We start from the raw sequence: 21,357 nt of genomic DNA, 5'->3' as shown, positions 1-21,357 counted from the left end.
TCGTTTATATTCCACGCTTTGCTACTCGTGCAGAAGCGGATGTTGTGCGTGTATGCGCCGCCATGGTTGGGGATTCGTGAGGGGAGAGTGACACGCAGCATTATTCCCTTTGATTTATTTGCGGTGTGTTCGTTTTTGTGTCCTGTCAGGGTTCCATTGAGGAGAGACTAAAGCAACTCCAGGATGCGCATCGAGACTTCGGTCCTGGATCGCAGCACTTCCTTTCAAGTAATCAATAGAGCCGTCGACCTTTTCACCATGATGTCAAACTCTTTGAACAGATTAGGGCATTTACATGGAAAACGCATCTCAACTTACAAAATGTTCTAGTTTAGAAATTTCTTCCAGAACCAATACATTTCGTAAGTAGAGGTTCCACTGAACTGTGATTCGTAAGTAGGGAATGAATGACTGATTCCATATATGACAACTTGCCTGACATTTTGTTGGGGATGGTTGGTGTTTGATTTGAACACGAAATGAGTTTTTCGAAACATCCTCAAATGCCCTCTTTCAATTTTGGATACTATAGTTTGGCGTGACAAAGCTGTACACCGTCCCAGCTCTCGTGTGTATTGCGGTTGAAGCTGTAACTCGCAAGCTTGCTCTTTCTGTCTTCATGTTGCGAGAAGCCTCCCCGCCGGTGCTCATCACATAGCTCGTTGCTCTCACATGAGCGGAGCTGGGTGGTTTTCTTTTTTGAAATTCTGTCTCTCGTTCAAGCCTCCGCTGTGCAGACGAGAGCGAGAGGCTGCAGAGAAGCCGAAAAATGTGATTTACTCTGCCCGGTTTAGACTGCGGTGACGCGTAATGGAGTGACTGAGCGGGAGCCTCTTGGCAGGCCAGTGCAGTTTTTACTGCCGTCATGCTGGCTCACAGATGCCATCGGTGCGGTGTAAATAGCGGCGATGCTAAGCTTCGCCGTCCCATGCTGAGATGGGTGGCTTTGTGGAGCTTTGTTATGATACCAATATGCTCAGGAAAGACATAAAATGGAAGGCGGTACACATCTTCACTGTCTAAACAAGGGGTGAGCAAACTTTTGTGCCACAAAACAAAAAACAAAAAAATACCCAGAGAAGCCAGTTCATTCATAGATGAGCTAAAAGTGAAGTTGAAATGGGTTTGCAAGATATGGGACATGGTCTGATTAAATATGAATGCATTTTAAGTAACCAATTTTAAGAAAATTAAAAAAATGATGGAAGCATTGCTATATTAAAATAAAACTAGGAAAAGTAACAGAGACTTTTTGGAGGCTGTACTTTTCCTACATTTTTTTGTACTGGTAGAAACAGGCTTCCATAAAAATGGCTTCATTAATGAAACAATGACTGTAATTCAGGACTGTTGATATCGTAAATGCTCATTAGGCCAGACTGGTCAAAAGCGTTGCCTTGAGCTGCATCCTCTCCATGAGGGGCGCTCAGCAATACACATTAGAATAACAAGTTAAAATGAGGGCGGCCCGGTAGACCAGTGGTTAGCACGTCGGCTTCACAGTGCAGAGGTACCGGGTTCGATTCCAGCTCCGGCCTCCCTGTGTGGAGTTTGCATGTTCTCCCCGGGCCTGCGTGGGTTTTCTCCGGGTTCTCCGGTTTCCTCCCACATTCCAAAAATATGCGTGGCAGGCTGATTGAACGCTCTAAATTGTCCCTAGGTGTGAGTGTGAGTGTGAATGGTTGTTCATCTCTGTGTGCCCTGCGATTGGCTGGCAACCGATTCAGGGTGTCCCCTGCCTACTGCCCGGAGACAGCTGGGATAGGCTCCAGCACCCCCCGCGGCCCTATTGAGGATCAAGCGGTTAGGAAGATGAATGAATGAAAGTTAAAATGATGAGAAACAATTGATTTCAACTTACGGCACTGTGCTATATTTTCATGCGTTTTGTTACCACCGCAGGCCCTTTTAAAGAGGATGCACATTCTTTGCTCGCTGTCCTTTTTCTTGCCTTTGCTCGGTTTTTCGCGCGCACACACACACACACACACACACACACACACACACACACACACACAGCTGAGGTCTTCAACAGTTTGTCTTCTGTTCGGCTGCCAAGGTGAACTCGAGCGTGACGTTCACGGCTGTGACTGAGAGACTGGCGCTAAGACGTGCGATTTTCGTCCGCATTTAATGTCTTGGATTCAAATACAGTCATTTCATTCTTTGCACATGTTCTGAGAATTTTGGATGTTTGTGGATAGGTACAACTCTTCCGGACGGAGCAGAATTTTCAATACAATATCTGTTGCATTGTAGGAACTTACTCAGATGTCACTTCATTGGTTCAAAAATGATGATTTATTAATGTCAAATATTGTATCTTCGTTCATCTATCTATGCCACTATTGTATATAGTGACACACATAACCATTAAATGCTCTTATACTAGAAACTAGAAGATAGATAATTAGGCCATTTGTTGAACCTCATTATTTTAGCATGTTTGTGGTATGAAATTGTGCAAGTGCCATACGATGGCAGCAAAGGACTAATTTTGTCGAAATTGAATACTTTTGTCCAAAGCTCCTGAACTGGCTTCGTATAGTTTCGAGCGTGATAAAAGTGTTTTTGAACATCACTACTTCATATATATCGGTACTCTGTAATTTTGTATTTATCCAGAAATTAATGAAAAGCTTCAGGATTGAACCTGTTTTGAATCATTCTGATTGGCTCTTCATTTTCGCTACAACACTAGTTTGTTTGCATTGACATGAAGTTCACAATAGCAATGCCGAAATAACAAATTTAGCTCACAAGCCCACTAGGTTAATTTCTCAGAATGTATAGGATGAACACCCTTCTCACTCCTCTTCCTCTGAACAAACACAGCTATCTTTTTGTGCTTTGTCTGGCCACGCCCGAGCTGCCCCCTTTATTAGGTCTGAATGGACAACAATGTCTGGGGCCGATGTCACAGAGGCTATTGTGCTCGGTGGCTTTTCTCGCATGGCAAGCTTACGCCGCTGTATATATTTTTGTGTGTGTGTGTGTGTGCGTGCCTAGGTTCTGTGCAGATACCATGGGAGCGTGCCATCTCACCGAACAAAGTGCCATATTACATCAAGTAAGTGCAACATCACGGTCATTTGTTACGGTCCGTGTTCATTCCTGGCGACAGAGGCACCCAAAAAAGAAGGGAGGGCATGTAATTTTTATTTTTTTTTTACATTTTTGGTTGAATTACTTTAAAGTCATGGATCACTGTCAAGCCCACCGGTCTTTGAAGCCAATTGTATTTGCTCTCCACTGCTCCACAATGACCCCGTGGAGCAGTCTGAATGTCTCAGTAGAATGATTGACTCCCTTGTAAAGCAGAGGTTCTGAAACTAGTGCCAAAATCATTTACAATGAATTGTTCTTGAGCGGGTTAAAAACGTACATATCTGTGCTGCAATAAAACATAGTAAATCAATAATTCCTCCCTCCCTCAACTTTGGGCAAATTAAAAACGCTCATCTTATCGTGACATCACCACTTGAAGGGAAAGTCAACCCAAAATATTTCTTCAGAATATGTTCTATGCACCTTCATTAGTCTAAACATGGCATTCTAATAAATAATGTGATTGTGGAATATGAAACTCCACTTGTTTGGAGCCATCTCTCGGGCGGCCATTTTGACACTTTCAGTCAGCAGAAAATGACATCACAGTTGCTCAGGTAACAACCAATCATGCCTCACCTTCAAAAACCAGGCGAACCGTGATTGGTCGATATCTGATACCTGAGCAACCGTGATGTCATTTTCAGACACCGGCTTTTGGCAAAATGGCCGCCCCCTGAGTTGGATAAAAACAGTTGGATTTTACTGCTTAACTCATATTCCACAAATGTGATGTTAATAAGAATGCTGTGTTAAGATGAGTGGGGCTGGCCATCATTATATCATTGAGCTTTTTTTTATTTTTATTTTTTTTAGAACAAATTGTATCTTATTTCATTCATACAGTCCTATTATTGCCCCTTCGAACTCAAGCCAATTGGAGCAGTTTGCGCATGAAGAGTTGGCCAAAAAGTACATTCTGTGAGTTGCCCAATTCTCAGTGAAAGTTAAAGGCAAACGTTTGATTGCAGTGATTGCCTCAAAAGGATGCGTAACAAAATAGTCTGAAACAGGGTTTCAAACATCCATTATGTGCACTTCGCACCAGGACACCACAGGCCACAATTCGATGATCGACTTTGGAGTCATGTCGTCGGATTTGCGGCCGTATGTTTTGAACACTCAAGTGAAGAGAAAACCCGGTTAATTTTTAAAATATTTACAGGTATTTATCAGTCTTTGTATCAACCTAACCAATAAAATACACTTATGATGAATTTCAATGAAATGGGTTCCCATACAACATAAAGACATTGCAATGATTACATCTAAAATTGAATTGCCAGTAAAGTATTGCTAATTGCATTGCTCATACATCCGAGCATCTTTTTCCTTGTAAAAATACATGTTTTTTTCCCAGCCTTGTTAAATGGTGCTATTGGTCTATGCCATCCGTAGTTTAAATTGCCGTTAAAAATCAAGATTAGTAAATAATTGGGCAAGGAAATGTCTCACGCATTCAACTGTTCGTCAAATATGCAACCACCTTTAGAATGCTGCAGCTTCTTTTGTTAGACTCCCAATGATGAATATTTACTATATATGTATCACTTGCAACACAAACTTTAGGAGCTTTCTCTCTTTTCTTTTCAAGTTGACCCAGCGGCCCCTGTGCCCAGAACAAAAACACAGTGGAGCTGTCTTCAGTTTTTTTACCCTTCAAGTATGGAATAAATTGCCTGAAGAGAGCAAAGACATGAGACAATGCCAACACTCTTAAAATCTGAGCCTCCTTTTGAAAGAAAAACAAAACCAACAACAAACTTGCATTTGTCTGGATAAAAAAAATCATTTTAGTTGCCCTGCATTGGTTTAATCTTTTTGTCACTTTTTGTAGTTTAAATTTTTTAATTGGAAACATTTAATCTTGCCTTTGCAATCTAAATGTGCTACATGAATGCTTAAATTGCTCCTTTCTTGTGCTTTTCTTCAGCCATCAGGCACAGACTACATGCTGGGACCACCCAAAGATGACAGAACTCTACCAAGTGCTTGGTTAGTAGCATGCTGCACTGCTATAAGTTGTCTTTATTTTGGGGTGGGGGGTCTCCTAGATTCTGCAAATAAGAAAACTTTTTCTTCGTACCTCGGAAGATGATCAAAACAATTTCCCACAGGTTACCAATCAAACTGGTAAGTGAATCTTAAGTACTGTTTGTGTATTATCTACACTGTCAATTTGAGAGATTGTCCTGTTTTTGAGTATATGGTTGGACTTTCATTTATTTATTTAGCAGATTCATTGAATAAGTGAAAAAATAAAGAACAGATTAATCAAATTCTGTCCTACTTGTCTGACAGATTTTTTTTCATTTATTTATTTTTTTTAGCCTTGGTTGCTCTGAATCCCACACTGCCCCAGTCTCGGGTGGTGTTCCACAGGGTTCAGTTCTGGAGCCTCTGATGTTTTCATTGTATCTGCTGCCCTTGTGTTACATCTTAAGAAAAAAAATGATATTTGCTTCCACTATGATGTGAATGACTGTTAGATATTTCCCACTGAGTAAAAAAAAATTGAGGCCTGCTTGGAGGAAATCAAGTCTTGCATGTAGGTCCCTCTCTTTGGCATAACCTCCCGCTAAATGTTAGACAAGGCCCCTCTCTACCCATCTCAACTCATCTTAAAAGACATTTTTATTCTTTGGCTTATGAGTCAGCTTGCGTCTCGGAATTGTTTTTGTGTTTTGTGGTGTTTTCTGTTATGCTATTAATTTATTGTTTTAACTGGCTCTCTTGGTGTATGACAAATTTTTGCTCTACAGCTCTTTCATGCATGGTTGTTTTAAAGTGCTCTATAAATAAAGTTGAGTTGACATGCGAGCCTGTTTTTTTAAAAATAAATTGTGAGATTAAATATTGTTTTCCCGCTATTTATGTTTCTCTGTGTATAACCTCGCGGAAACACACGTTAAGTCACGCACCTCCGCCGGGCCGCAGTGGCTGCGCTTTCATGTCACCTTAAGGCTTTTAGCTGTGAGGGCTCAAACTGTCATACATTTCATTAAGGAGCCTCGTGTTGTTTTTTGGGGGGTAAAAAAAAACCCTCAGGGACCGCATCGCTGCTGCGCTGATTGCCTTTCGCTTAACCTTTAATTAACTGTAATGAAACGAAGTCATGCGTTGGTGATGTTAACCTTATTTGACAAAATTAATAGAGGCGCACGGAAAAGGGACGCGAAGAGCTAACAACGGCTGGCATCTTGCACGGGTATGATAATAAACATTTGTGCCCTTGTCTCCCCTTCAGCGGATTTGAATAACATCAAGTTCTCGGCATACAGAACGGCCATGAAGCTGCGGCGGGTTCAGAAGGCTCTCAGATGTAAGTTACACTGCCACTGTTTCACAACATTTATTGCGCCAAGGCACATGTTTTACACAAGGATAATCTCACAAAAAAGAAATGTTGCAAAAAGTATACACCCTAGTACCTTGGGATACGAGCTTCATTTTAACTCCAAATGCTTGCATCTCAAATCATGTCTTCATTGAAATGAATGCAATTGTGGTTAATTAATCCCTTTCAGCCTCTCAAAAAAAAACAACAACAAAATATTTGTATTGTGTTCTAATAAGAAAGATAGCCTTCTATCCTAAGATGGCACTAAAGTTCTGTTTATTCAACAAGCACGTATTAAGCATTTTTTTAAATCATTACTACCCTCATCATCTCCTAATCCGGAAAATGACATAAGCCTGATAGTCCACAACAAGAGCATTAAATTGTTCTACCTGTCACGATAAGTCACTGTCATCAACCCCAAGACTGCATCCACATGGAAAAGTTTACCCACTTTTCACCGATTGTATAACGCATACACATCTTTCCTGCCACAAGTCTCGATTCTCGCGTAGTCCTGTGCTTATGCTACCAACAACAACACGAAAATTGTTGCGGGCAAACTTATTTACATTGTACAGAGTTCATATTCTCTATTTTTGGTGACTTCCTGTGAGAGCATCACAGACACACATTTCTTGAAACGACTTATCCTAAAATGGAGGAGTATTAAACTTCGAAGAATTCAACTGTCTAGAGCGGCAAGTTACAGATTGGTGTGTTGAAGTTAAAGAACACAGATGCCGGTCTTCCCTTTGGGCTGATTAATTTAGTTGTGGTCAGTAATACTGCAATACAAACAAGTTATCCTCATGCATTGCATCCATTATGTGTGTATATAAACGTTTAACTTAATTAACATAGACGACTGGATTGCGTCGTCAAATTAGGAAGTAACATAATCAACATTCACATGAAACTTATATTTGTCATAGTTAGCATACTACGTGTTTAGTTGAACACACTAGCGGAAGCGGAAAAAAAGACAAAAATAGATCTGAAATCCAAATGTTTGGACCAATCATGCTTTGGAATCACTGGGTAAAGTGATATATTGTTCTCCTGTAGCATTGCTAACCCACTCTGACAATCTCTTCTATAGAATGAGATCTACTGCATAACCATTGTCTCTGAGAGTTTGTCATTCGAAATCATTGCTCCACTTAGTTTCTTGGAGAGTTGGCACTCCATTGTGTGTCGTAGCTCTATGCATTAAAAGTCGAGAGCCATTGAATTCACTCCTTACATTCACAGTTCCTTAGTACCAGGTAATTAGAGCCACTAATTGGTCTCTTTTTTTACTCGGAGACGAGAAGGTAATCAGTTTGTGCCGCGTGGTTAAGCCATGAATATGTTACGCTTCAGGGTCAAAGCCCTCGTTACCTGTCCAGAACGTCTCTCGGGCCCAAGCCATTTTTCAAGAGAAGTAATGCTTCTTAATGGAGGTCTTATCCGATAGGCGATAGCATCGGCGCTTCAGGGGATGATGCATTAAAAATACAGCGACGTCATTACTTTTTGCAGCGGCCAGACATATTCATCATATTCATTCTTTGTGTAGTAAAGTTACATTATAATGTTGCTTGCTGTCTGTATGTGAGATGAAACCATACTCTAGCTCATGGGCAAGGAGAAATATGACTCAAAACGTGTATTGCATTTATTCTGTATTTTTAAAAACCTTCACTGTTGCACTCAATTGTGCTCTGAAATGTGAATTTGAAAATTCTTCATACTATGGGACGCATATTAATCACATCATCTTGCCAACTACAACAGTGTACCTCGGTTTTCGTCCATAATCCATTCCAGAAGGCTTTTCGAAAACCGAAATTGTTCAAAAACCGAAACCATGCTCTTTTTAAAATAAAAATGTTGATTGAACACGTCTGCTCACAATGGAAAGCAACACGAGAAAGCGTCACTTCCTCATGTAAGGAAGGTAGAGGAGTCAAATGGTGCATTCAAGTGCGCTTAGTTTTTTCGAGAACCGAAATTTGTTCGTCATCCAAGGCATAAAAAACTCTTAAGTTTTTGGTCGAAAACCGAATCGGTCGAGAATTGAGACGTTCGAAAACCGAGGTTTGGCTATCTATATACATTTTATTACTGGTAAACATAACGCTCGGAAATATGTCTTCATCACTTCATCACGTTGTAGTCGACGACGATAAATCTTCAGCCGTTCAGGACTGGAAAATGTAATTGGCTGATTACAAGTTTTTATAGTGACATTCAGCAGCTAAGTAAGGCACATCAATCAGGATGCAAGTTCCTAGACCCATCTTAAAGATGGACAAAATAACGCAAATTGAGCCCTACTTTTTGGAAGCTGAGAACTACTTCGTGGCGGGCACCACTTTTTTTCTACACTGTCACAATATCGATAAAGAATCCCAGTGTGTTTGCTAAAATTGTGTATTTTCTATCTGTGTTAATTCTCAGTAATTCACATCATGGCAATCCTCAGTAAGTTGAATTGAGGCAATTGAACACTTATTTGTTGTTTTTCATCTTCTCTCGAAAACGTTCTAAAATGACTTTGGCAAGTCTGCTATGGGGCTAACGTTTGTGCTGCCCTGTAATAATTGAACGAATGTGTACTTTAGCTGTCCTGTCCGATTGCAGAGTGTGTTTGTTATATTGACCTACCGGTCATTTCCACTGTGTTAACAAATAACCTGTGTTTTAGGAATTAATTTTGCTGAACCCTGAAGTACAGCTAGGGGTCAATGAGACGTCCTGGTCCAGCTAATATGGCCAGCGAGTGCAATATCTTGAAGAATAATCCATACATTATGAGTGATGTGCTGTGAATCACAAGGATAGAAGAGGTGGTAATACGATAATGGTCCTTTAATGGCATCATAATTTGTGACGTCCTCTTTGACTTGATGGTTTGACCTCCGTTAATCTTGATCCCGTGTCCACTCCATACTAACTCCAACATTTCCTGCATTCGCTGCCTGGTTCTGCACACAAACTCGAGTAAAGTGTCTTTCAGTGACTCGTCGGCTTGTCCGCTCTCTCATCTCCTCACCCCCTTCGAGGATTTAATTGTCTGGATAACTGCAGTCACCCTCCTGCCACACGCACGCTATCCGAGTGGCGCGGCATAAAGAGCGCATCCTGAACACGTTTTTAGGTGATTGTGTCCTTATTTTCAACCTCGCTATCGATCGGGCCAATTATACTTTCTGTCGATGCGCACCCGTTTAGCTGCTCGATAGGGACGCGCCATCAAATGACTTTAGGAGTGGGAAGATCACATTTGTGTTGCAGCTCTTGAAGCATCCACTTAAATATGTTTAAAAAAAGGCTCAATCAGCCCCGTTTTAGTTATAGGCGAGGATGATGGAAGCGAGTTGGCAATTATAAGTGAACCAGAAGCGATCTGTATAAGTCTTTACTGAATAGCTGCAAAAAATATACATAGACTTTTTTCGATGGTACGAGATCATCAGTTCTCATAATCGTTGAACGGGCAACAAACAATACTGTAGGCGGCCATATGTCAAAAATGTTTCACTCATTCACTTAATATTCACCAACTTGTATGCAACTGTTTACTGCTGTCGACACACAACACACTGTATCTCTTGAGGAGAAACAAACATTTGTGTGAATCTCTGCTTGGTCCGTCGATTAGGAGAGAGAAATAGCAAAATGTTGGAAGTTGGGCAAGTTTGGGCAACTTGCACTTGAACCGAGCACGTATGGATGTTGTGCGTTTAATAGTTGTATGGAGCATCTGTAAATAAATTCAATCATTCATTTTCTGATCCACTTTATCCTCACAAGGGTTGGGGGAGGAGGGGGCTGGAGCCTATCCCAGCTGTCTTCGGGCAGTAAACGGGGGGACACCCTGAATCAGTTGCCAGCCAATCGCAGGGCACACAGAGACGAACAATCATCTGCGCTCACATCGAGGGACAATTGAGAGTGTTCTTTCAGCCTGCCATGCATGTTTTTGGAATGTGGGAGGAAACCGGAGTACCCGGAGAAAACCCACACAGGCCCGGGGAGAACATGCAAACTCCACACAGCTGGGATTGAACCCGGTAGCCCTGCACTGTGAGGTCGACGTGCTGACCGCAAATAAATTATTTAAAGGAAACTTTCTTCATCCAGTTTTAATTGTTGAACTACAGCAAAAAAAATCTTGAGCATCAATGTCACTGTTCTACTTGGCATGGTTTTCTTTTGTTTTGTGTGTTTATTTGTTTGTTTGTTTGTTTTACAATAAGCTCTTTTCCCGGGTTTTCGGTCAGAGTCCGGTGCTTTTGGTGAAACGTTTCCATTTTCTACTGCTTATTACTGAAGAACGAAAAAGCAAAAGAACAGCCAGTGTCAAATCTGCTTTCTACAAAGAAGCTACGGTACTGTGAAATGTGGACAGGGCTAGATTATGTTCTGGTGTTGCTTAGCATGCAGTGTCTTGAATATCTGCAGGCAACAATGAGATCTCAAGAGCATCAATGCATTCTGGAGTGAAATATGCGCCGTCATCCACGCATACTTTCGCTATGGCGACTCTTCCACAGTATTATTCTGATAAATACAACGGGTGGCATTGAAAAAGAAATTCAGAGAGATGCCTCTGCCTTAATCAACTATGTTTTGAAGGATAGCAATGATTCGGTCATTTTCTCCGCTGTGAATCAAAAGAATTTCTCTCCAGTGAGCCCCTGAGACACATTCATCTATATTTTATGCAGAGCTGGTTCAGTCAATTTAAACCTTCAAACAGCTACAACCATAAAATGCACACGGAGCAGTAACACATACGAACAAAACTCACCTGCATATTTTCCCTTGGCCTGTGTGTAGCACAATTACTGTAGCTTTAGTTGGGGACCTTCTCCGCCTCTTCTTCTTGCTCTTAGTTATGCTGCAGCTCAGTGCTTTCGAGTGTCCTTTGTGTGTGTGTGTGTGTGTGTGTCTTTGTGTCCATAGTGGATTTAGTGGCGCTGAACAACCTCGCCGAGGTGTTCCGGGAGCAAGAGCTCCATCAAGCGGAGCACGTGATGGACGTGGTGGAGGTCATTCACGGCCTGACGGCGCTCTACGAGAAGCTGGAGGAGGAGAGGACCGTTCTGGTCAACATTCCGCTCTGCGTAGACATGTGTCTCAACTGGTTGCTCAACGTCTATGACAGGTGGGCTGGACTCAAATAAATAAATATATCAATAAATACAAGCTCTGTAGAAGGGGGGGCTCGGGTCCGGTCCTCGATTGCCCCTGTGCTGCCAGTTTAAGATGTTTCCTTCTTCCTGATTCAAATGATCAGCAAGCTTTGCAAAATCCTGATCACGATCATGATTATTCGAATTGGGTTTTGGGGAGAAGGGCAGCATCAAAAACAGGCTGGATCAGGGCTTTCAAGTCCATCGAAGCTTTCAGATTGGTTGCTCGTACCAGGATGTCATTGTCATCCTGACACTAAACAGCATGAGTTTAAATCAGGAGTGCCCATGGGCGCTCCATGCAATACAGATGACACCAGAGTCAAATCCAGACATGAATTGCGGTTGTGTTCAAATTGTGGCCAGCCACGTTAATTACCCAGCAACAGGTGAGTCAGTAAGATCCTTAGCACATCATTATTAATTGAGCTTTAATGAGGAGCAACAGCTAACACAATAATAAGGAGCGTGTCTTTGCCACAGTTACTCATCACCGTGCTGCCATTCGGGGCCGACTATGACAGCTTTCATGATAAAATATGCATTTAAAAAAAAAAAAACACCATTTGTTATCTGACTCTACCATCCGCAATTATGGTCAAATTAAGAAGATCGTCGCTCCAGCATATTTGATGCCTCGGTGGCTTTGTGTACGGATGTCTTTAAAGTGCTAAATCTCCGTGCACGGAAACAATCTTGCCTTCCGAGACAAATCCTCTTTCATGGCAACTTTCAACCTCATATTTTTACCCCTAATTGTGTTATTTCTTGCCGTCTCCAAAGAGCAAAGAACAAGAAAGACGACGCCAAACGGAAACACACAAGAGGAATCCCATGAGTGTTGTAAATTTCGTGGGTTGCGCTTAAGCAATTGCAGCTAATGAGACAATCGGAGACTTCAGCCTCTGCATACATTCCAGTAATTGCTTTTGTGGTTCAAATAAATAACAGTAGTGGCCCTGAATATCGTGTGTATGTGTTTGTCTAAATCCCTTTTTCCCCCCTTTCTTTCTTTTTATACTCCGGTTACACTGTATGTTGGAGGTTCTCAATCTAGAAGAAGCACTTGTAATTTTAGTGGCAATGAAACATTACGTGTCGCTCCCCTTAATGCCATTAAGAAATAAAAAAAAGTTGCCTTGGGGAAAAAAATCATGATGTTTCATGATTCCAATAATCAATCGTATTTGCAGAGAAAAAAATGTAATGAGATAAGAAAAATGTGGAGGGGGGTTCAAGAATTTGTTGGGGGGCGGGGGGTTTCAATAATTTGCAAACATCATTGTGGATCGTTTCTTTTTAAAATTGCATAATGGTTCCCATTTAGATAAATGAAAACGCAAATGAAACTGTACAGCCGGATGTCAGACGTGAACACCATTTCCTGTGCGTGTCTTATTTCCTTCTATTTTCTTACCAACAGTAATACATTGAGGCTTCCTCCTAAAATTTTAAGCAGGTTTCACTTTCTTCAGAATAATGAAGATACAAAGTTACACAAAGCAGGTATTCAAGAATCGAAACAGGGCTTGAATAATTTTTTTGAACCCGATGCTAAGAGGATGATCGTCATATGGATTGAATGACTTCATTGATATTTATTTACCGATCTGTGAACTTACACTGTCTAGGTGATTGAATAACCACCACTTGTCTTAATTTTTCGCTGCAGTTGAATTATTTTTCATTAACCGTTACTGGAGAGCATTTAGTGAATTTGCTGATGGCTGTCTTGAAAATTTAGGCTGTTTGTCAGCTAGCGTGAGCTGGTGCATTTTCTTATGGACGTGGCGTGGTTCTATTTGACACTTTCGTCTTATAAAGGTGCCCTTAGAAAAACGTCTTGTGTTTAACGGATCCATGGATCCCAAAACATTTTTAGACCACCTAATGTTGGATCATGAACCATCTTTACGTGAACAAATATTTATTAAAGTCACATGGATTCCACAGCCTTGATTGGGGTCTGCTCTTGCCTCTTGGTTTGTGTGTCTCATCGCTGCTTCCTCTATGTGTGCGTACTTGTTCTGTGAATGCACGGGGTTAGTGTCCCGGTGTGCAAAAGCGGTGGTTTAAAATGGAAGTGCCGCAAGACAGAGTGTGTGTGAAAGGAGATGACAGCCAGTTGCCTCCTTATGTGTCTGTGGATTCACTCCAGCTTCCACTTTGAATATGTGCAAGCGCAGTTAATGCTCTCTTTGACTTCTCACGTGACTCGAATCGTCCAACGGAGGATTCACTCCCTCGTGAAAGTTGACCTCACTTTTTCTTTCCTACCCGCGTGCATTTGAGGAACACGCAACAAACTTGATTTCATTATATTCTCCTTCCCAGTGACGCAAGGCCTGATCTTTTCCAGTTCTAATGCTAATGTGATTATCTTGCCGCTCCGTTAAATTGTTACTCATCACGCTCATGGAGTTCTCTTTCCCGGCTGCGCCTGCATGCGATCTGTGAAATATGAACAAAGGCGTGGGATGAAGACCAACACGTTTGCCCTTTTCTACTGTAACTTTCACCGTGCAAGCAAAGTAAGCACAATTGGTAACAATTGGTTGCATAAATTTACAGGAAAGAAACAATGAGATTTTTCAAGAACATTTTAACCTAAACCCAAGCAGTTTACTCACAAATGTACTTACCCTTCGGTGAAATCAGCTAATTTTGTGACACTTAATGTGCTTTCCACAATCGTTTGAAATGATTGGAATATCGTTCAGAAGATATGGGTCACTAAAGTCCGCTGCACACATCGGGACACTGCCGAAACCGACTGATCGGTCGTTCAGAGTGCTGCAAGGTGCTGCCACTAGTTTTCATGAGTGGCTGACAGTTTACAACTAGTTTTACTAAGATTTGAAATTTGAATGGCTGGCGAAAAGGTTTCAATGTCATAAATGTCAACTGACTTTCAAAAAAATCAACTGTGAACTAAAGTATAATTACAATTTCAGATGAAACTGTGGCTATAAAGCAAAACGTGGAGAGTCTCTGTTGCATGTGCGCAGTAATCGAATGGGGCAACCACTCATTGCTAACAGACCATCGAAATAGGTTATTTTTATCCTGGCCTGTTTTCTGTCTTTGTCTCAGTTTTCTTCTTCGTTGCCAATCGCATTATGTTTTTGTGGTTTAATAAAATGAATACAGCAGCTATGTTAAGTCACATTTTTTTTGACGGTCACGTGTCATTAGATGTGCAGTGCTCGATCGCTTGGTGTGTGGTGACGAGTGTGTCTAGTTTTATTGGACTTAAGTGCAGCATTTGATACAGTTGCTCACAGTATTCTGCTGTCTCGTTTGCAGCACTTGGTGGGCATTGGCGACAGTACTCTTGAGTGGTTTAGGTCCTATCTAGCTGACAGAACCTTTTGTGTCAGCCTTGGCTGCTCTGAGTCACGCACTGCTCCCCTGTCATGTGGTGTTCCACAGGGCTCGATTCTGTGGCCTCTGCTGTTCTCGCTGTATCTGCTCCCATTGGGTTCCATCTTAAGGAAACGTGGTATTCCCTTCCACTGCTATGCAGATGACTGTCAGATGTATGTCCCACTGAGCAAGAAAGACGCTTTCTCATTAAGGCCACTCCCTTAATGACTCCTGTCTGGAAGAAATCATAACCTGGATGGCACAAAATTTCTTGAAATTCAATGAAAAGAAGACAGAGGTGATATTGTTTGGTTCCAGTGGCCCTTGTACATTCCATCCTGTAGACTTGGGCTCCCTGTCTCCTTATCTTAAGTCAACAGTCCCAAACTTGGGCCTTAAACTGGACAAACTCAAACTCGATCGGCAAATTGGTGCCAATGTTAAATCCAGCTTCTTTCACCTTAGACAGCTGGCCAAAATAAAACATCTCCTCTCACATGAACACTTTGAGACAGTAATTCATGCCTTTGTCACATCCCGGCTCGATTACTGCAATGCCCTTTACTTTGGAGTCAGCCAGTCCTCCATTAAGCGCCTTCAGCTGGTCCAGAATGCCGCTGCTCGCCTCTTGACTGGTACTCATAAGAGGGAGCTCTGGTATCCCTTCACTGTTATTTTCAAGATCCTCCTCTTTGTTTTCAAATGTCTGAATAATCTCGCGCCACCTTACCTCTTTGAGCTCATCCGCCCCTACACACCTGCCCAGCGCCTCAGGTCTGTGGACCAGACATTATTAGAAGTACCAAGAACTAAACTGAGGCTCAGAGGGGATTGAGTCTTTTCTGTTGCTGGTCCCTCTCTCTGGAATGATCTCCCACTGAACATTCGGCAAGCCTACTTGCTGCCCATCTTCAAATCCCTCCTCAAAACTCACTTGTATTCTTTGGAATTCGACTCAGCATGACTTAGATTTGTTCTTGGTTTTAATCTTTGGTGCTTTCTACCGCCTTTATTACCAATTTGTCTTACTGTTTATTGTGCATGTTAAATCGCTCCATGTACAGCACTTTGTATGCAGCGATGGCTGTTTGAAAGTGCTCTATAAATACTGTTGACTTGACTTGACTTGACGAGTCGCCAACTGTAATTTTGTTTCACGATGGTCGACTGCAGTGGCATTTGGCCGTGTCGCGCTGTATGCGATGGAGAAATGGCTTATTTTGAAGAATATCACTCGTGTATGTGTAGATATATTTTTATAGAGTAGACCCCTGCATACTGATTAGCATTCAGTCACACAGAAATGTTTGTACTTTGTAGAGCTAAGCACATGAATTTTCAAAGTGACCCTCAAACTTTTGAAAGATATTGTCTAGTTTGCATGCATGTGTGCATCCCTACTTGTGTCATCATATTATCTCCGTGCAAGGCACATACCCAAGAACAATTCCTCAAGTCCCCGCAGTGTTTGGAGAGTGAGGCTGTGCCCCTAATCCAATTTCACACCACTGCACTGACCTGCGCTGTCCTACCGTGACCCCTCGTAATTCATCCTCACTTTTGTTTCTCTCACTGGGCAAAGCACGGAAGCATCACTAATGCCTGTCTACACGTTGTTCATTGTTCTAAACCTCTACTCTTCATTCCACTTAGCGCTCGCAACGGCAAGATGCGCGTGCTGAGCTTCAAGATGGGTCTGGTGAGCTTGTGCAACGCCGACGTTCAGGAGAAATACAAATGTGAGTGAGTAATGCAACCAGCCACCAATCACAGCCACGCAGACGCACCAAAGGCTCTAAATGGAGGAATCGTCTCCGATGACATTAATGTTGAATCCTGCTTCTTCCATGCCCAGGGCCCTTAAAAGCATTACTCACCATCAGAGTCCATTCACGCACACTCTTCATGTCCCTCCCCGGTTCTCTTTTCCATTGTAAACTATGCCATGATGTTTGACTATTTGTGTGCTTGTCACTGTGTTGGAACGTCTATCTGCTACTCACACCCAGGACTGAGTGTATAAACTTCTGTTAAAAAAAGGACTCTCGTTAAAGTATTCATTACACTCTAGACCACGGGTGTCAAACTCAAGGACCGGGGGCCAAATCTGGTCCGCCACATCATTTTATATGGCCCGCAAAAGCCAATCAAGCATGTCAACTTGCATGATGCATCCTAAAATCTGTACCAAAATTGAAAATGATCATATGTAATAAATGAGAGCTGTTGTCAGTATTTTCTTGTTACCAAACCCCTCATTGCAGTCACTTAAATAGTTGAAGAAACTATTATTCTTGACTTCTTGATATGGTTTACAGTCATAATGGCCCTCCAAGGGAAATGACAGCTACAATGTGGCCCGCGACAAAAAATGTGTTTGACACCCCTGTTCTCGACTGTAGCGTGAGATACCGGCATTCACACAGCCAGTGGGCATAATAAATAACAGTACGTGGCATCCCGACGCATTGTTTATTGGAAATGTAACAGTCACTGCCAGGGTTACAAATAACATAGTTTAGGTTTGGGCGTCATTTGAATCTGAACAATTCGCGTTCCAAATGATTCCAAATTTGCAATCTGTTCGGGGTGTCCGAATGATGGGCATTAATTTTTAGCGGCAAAAACAGACATATCACGTTTGACATGGCCCGTGTCATTTGCCTGCATTGCATTACGGACCTTTCCTCTGGCAATCCTGGAGAACCGAAGAATTTTGTTGTCATCTCTCACTTCCTTGTGTTGTCATTCATCAGAATCCGGATTAGCGTGGATCCCACAAACATAGACAGAGATGAAGGTCTTTGCAAAAAGGTTTATTTCCAAAAAGATTGACAAAGTTCAAATTAGGTCGCTGACACTCAGCCATGATAACCCGAAAATAACAAAAGATGCTTGCAAACAAGAATTGCTTGTCTAGCACCCAAGTATTTGTACTTTATTCTTCCCACCACCGTTTAAAAAGGGAAATCCATTTTTGGAGCCTCACAGCTGGACTTTGGAGCAGCTGGCCAGTAGCGGTTGATTCAAGACCCAAGACGACAACGCCGACGGAGAGAAACATTTACAAAGATTACTCACAGTCGGAGCACCATCTGTGTGGACTGAGGAACAGAACTTCTCCTCAATTAAAATGTCCCCGAGGTCAGGCGACCGTGTGGTGTCCAGTTGGCCGTCGCGCTCGCCAAGCTCCAGATGTCGCTCCTAAGACAAATACTTACACGTAGATGTTAAGCGTTTGCCTCCAATGGCCATAAACACAGATGCTGCTTTTTAATCCCCCTCATAATTTTGTCACTGATATTTCACAACTATTCGTGTGTTGACAACAAAGTACACACTCACTCATGCAAGAACACATACAGTCCATACTCATTGAAAACATGGAATCTAATTAATTAGTGCAGCGATTCTCAAACTTATTACATCACCTCAAAAATAATTGGCTATCCAGGGGCCGCCATCATGACTAACATTAAAATGTAGTAAGTTAGCACACCAACTTGGTGATTTTGGCAGAGGAAGAGGTTTCAATTTTTTTTTTTTAACTTCCCAAAATTTAGCCATCAAAAAGTGTTTTTCACCCCAAAAGAGACTGAGGGGAAAACGTAAAAAAAAAAAAAAAAAACCTTCACTCACACAGTATCTGACACAAAGAAAAGTTTTGGAGCTGCTGAGTTTTTTGGATTTTTTTTTTTTTTTTGCAACATGAATGGACCTCATGTTTATTTTTATTTTTATGCTGATTGTTGATTGATAAGCAGGACTAACACAGGGCCTAAATGATATTAAAAGCTTGAGTGGATTTTTGTGGCGAAAATGCACAAAATTAGTTCGTGTTCAATGGCGGTTTGCTGTTCATCAGCTTTGTGCCGTACTTTGATGGTAATTTTTATGCAAGAGAGCCCTCTGTGTCGGGGTGGGAATAAATTCACAGCATTTGGTTATTTATTTAGTTAGTTAGGAGATCTTTTACGCATGCATTGAGAAATTTATGATGAAAAAATGAAAGATATTAAGAGTGCATATTCTGCTGATATACATATTCCCAATTTTGCTGACTGGGACATTTTGTCCATATCTGAAGTAGGATTTTTAAAATGCATCTGGTGAGGAAGTGTGCAGTCCTATATGGCCCCCGAGTAAATAGCACTGATGAAAGATTGTGGCCCCCCTCATCCCTTTAACTTCAAAATGAACAATTTAAAATCTAAGTCAATGTGTTTAAAATGGGAACAAGGGAAAGAAAAATACCACACACTACTACGTTAACGACATGAACACTCTGTGGAAAATGTGCATACTAATGTGTACGTGTACACAGTATGAACAACATTACATCAAATAGACAATACCTATATAATAAATAATGAACAAATGATGAAGAATACCTCCCAGTACAGCCCAGCACTACAATTTACAACATCCAAATGACAAGTCAGCACCTTTCACAAGCAGCTGTATGAATCTTTGAAACATTCTAATTTTGGCGGAGCAGCATATATTACAGGACACTCGTTAAATAAGTGTATAGTGGCATAAAACATGTCGGCATACCTGTGCCGCCTCCAACATCTTAAAATGCTCGCACGTGTTTACGTGTAAGTGTGTGTTAGACACGGAAGTTTTAAAGCCTACTCTAGACGAATGCCAAGATTGAGTTGATAAAGCTTGAGTCAGCATTTTTTGAAAGAGCGTTTTAGGATTGCATCCAAAATGTCATGAAATCTGTGAAAATCCAATGAAACAAACATCAGTCCAACTCTATCAGGTTTGAAACCTAGGCTTTTTGTGGGAGGGGGACTTTTTATTTTGTGGCAAAATTTTGAGTGCAATATATTCACCTCAAACTGACCCAAAGCTAAGGTCAGAAGGAGGACTGTATTTTCTGGATTGTAAATCGCTCTGGAGTATAAATCGCACCAGCCATAAAATGCATAGTAAAGAAGAAAAAAAAAGAAAAAAAAACCAAATAAATCGCACTGGAGTATAAGTCGCATTTTGGGGGGCATTTATTTGATAAAATCCAACACCAACAACAGACGCCTCATCTTGAAAGGCAGTTTAAAATAAAAATAAAATAGAGAACAACAGGTTGAATAAGTGTACAATATGCGAACGCTACATGACTCATAAACAACAAACTGAGAACGCGCCTAGTATGTTCACGTAACATATTAAGAGTTATTCAGATAACTACAGCAGAAAGAGCATGCCAGGCAGTTTACCAAACCATCAGTGTCACTCCAAATCACTAAATCCAATGAAATCGTCCCTTCGTTATGTCACTTTTATAGAACTCTGCCAACTCCGGTGGTAGATGATGCTGCGCTTCCTCTTCTACGTCGCTTGCGTCAGACTCGTCGTCGACTTATCAACATAGGCCTAGAGCGCCCTCCTCTGGTTTAATGAGAAAATAACATGAAATGATATACTAATAACGTGTTCAAAATGTCATACATCAGTCACCCCCCCCCCCCCCATGAAGAAACGGTGATTCATAATCCAGAAAATACAGTAATTGCTTCTTCATTAAAAAAACAACATCTCCGGTCATCTCGGTTATCATTATTCATTCGATGACTTGCATTTTCGATATTTGTAAGGACATGGAAACGTTATTATATATTATAACATTTCCACGTTCTTATATGGTGGCAGATTTATTCCGTCAAGTGTCCGGCAATGGAGGCTTAACGGACCAGCGTCACCTCAGCCTGCTGCTCCATGAGGCCATCCAAATCCCGCGCCAGCTGGGTGAAGTGGCCGCTTTTGGAGGCAGCAACGTGGAGCCCAGCGTCCGCAGCTGCTTCCGCATGGTGAGACCCAATGGAAACTGATCATAGACATTTTACATCTTGCATGATGAACCCATCAGGCCTTGTATCTCAATTTTCATTAAAAAAAAACAATAAAGAAAAAAGTTATTAAGAGATCATGAATTGCGTAGGAGGAAATTACCCCATCTCACCGAATTGAGTCAAAATGTATTATTTATTACAAATATGTTCCAATCTTCATCGACTTAATTGAAATAATAAATCTGCTTGCCATCATCCAGATGTCTATAGATTGTTTCATGTGTTCTGTAAATGTCAACATGTCATATGGGACATGAGCCACTAAAATGTATGAGAAAATGAAGTCCAGGAAATCAGATATAAGCATGACAACAGATATGTTCTCATGAGCGTCCAGTGTAAATCCTGCAGCCATAAACACAAATAGCACCATCATTCCTTTTTTTTCACATCGGAGGGAAGACTTTAAATATTTTGTTTTTGTAGAGTGGAAGCTCACAAACATTCACACTCACAATTATGCTCATTCTATTCTGTTCCACGCTTGCCCTCTCAA

At 41.4% G+C, this 21,357-nt stretch overlaps 1 protein-coding gene across 2 annotated transcripts in view; it reads left to right on the top strand.

The window, feature by feature from the left end:
* Positions 1-21,357, top strand: part of drp2 (dystrophin related protein 2) — a 156,396-nt gene that overhangs the window by 108,267 nt on the left and 26,772 nt on the right. For both annotated transcript variants that reach the window (XM_052087349.1, XM_052087431.1), the window contains exons 9-15: positions 150-228; positions 3,010-3,070; positions 5,042-5,103; positions 6,356-6,430; positions 11,405-11,606; positions 16,654-16,739; positions 20,662-20,819. In XM_052087349.1, coding sequence (XP_051943309.1) covers positions 150-228; positions 3,010-3,070; positions 5,042-5,103; positions 6,356-6,430; positions 11,405-11,606; positions 16,654-16,739; positions 20,662-20,819 — 723 coding nt within the window. The remainder of the gene's footprint in view (positions 1-149; positions 229-3,009; positions 3,071-5,041; positions 5,104-6,355; positions 6,431-11,404; positions 11,607-16,653; positions 16,740-20,661; positions 20,820-21,357) is intronic.

Source organism: Hippocampus zosterae, chromosome 1, assembly GCF_025434085.1.
Source record: "Hippocampus zosterae strain Florida chromosome 1, ASM2543408v3, whole genome shotgun sequence".
NCBI lineage: Eukaryota > Metazoa > Chordata > Actinopteri > Syngnathiformes > Syngnathidae > Hippocampus > Hippocampus zosterae.
Note: the sequence above shows the minus strand (reverse complement) of the source record. Positions and strands in the feature narration are given on the sequence as shown.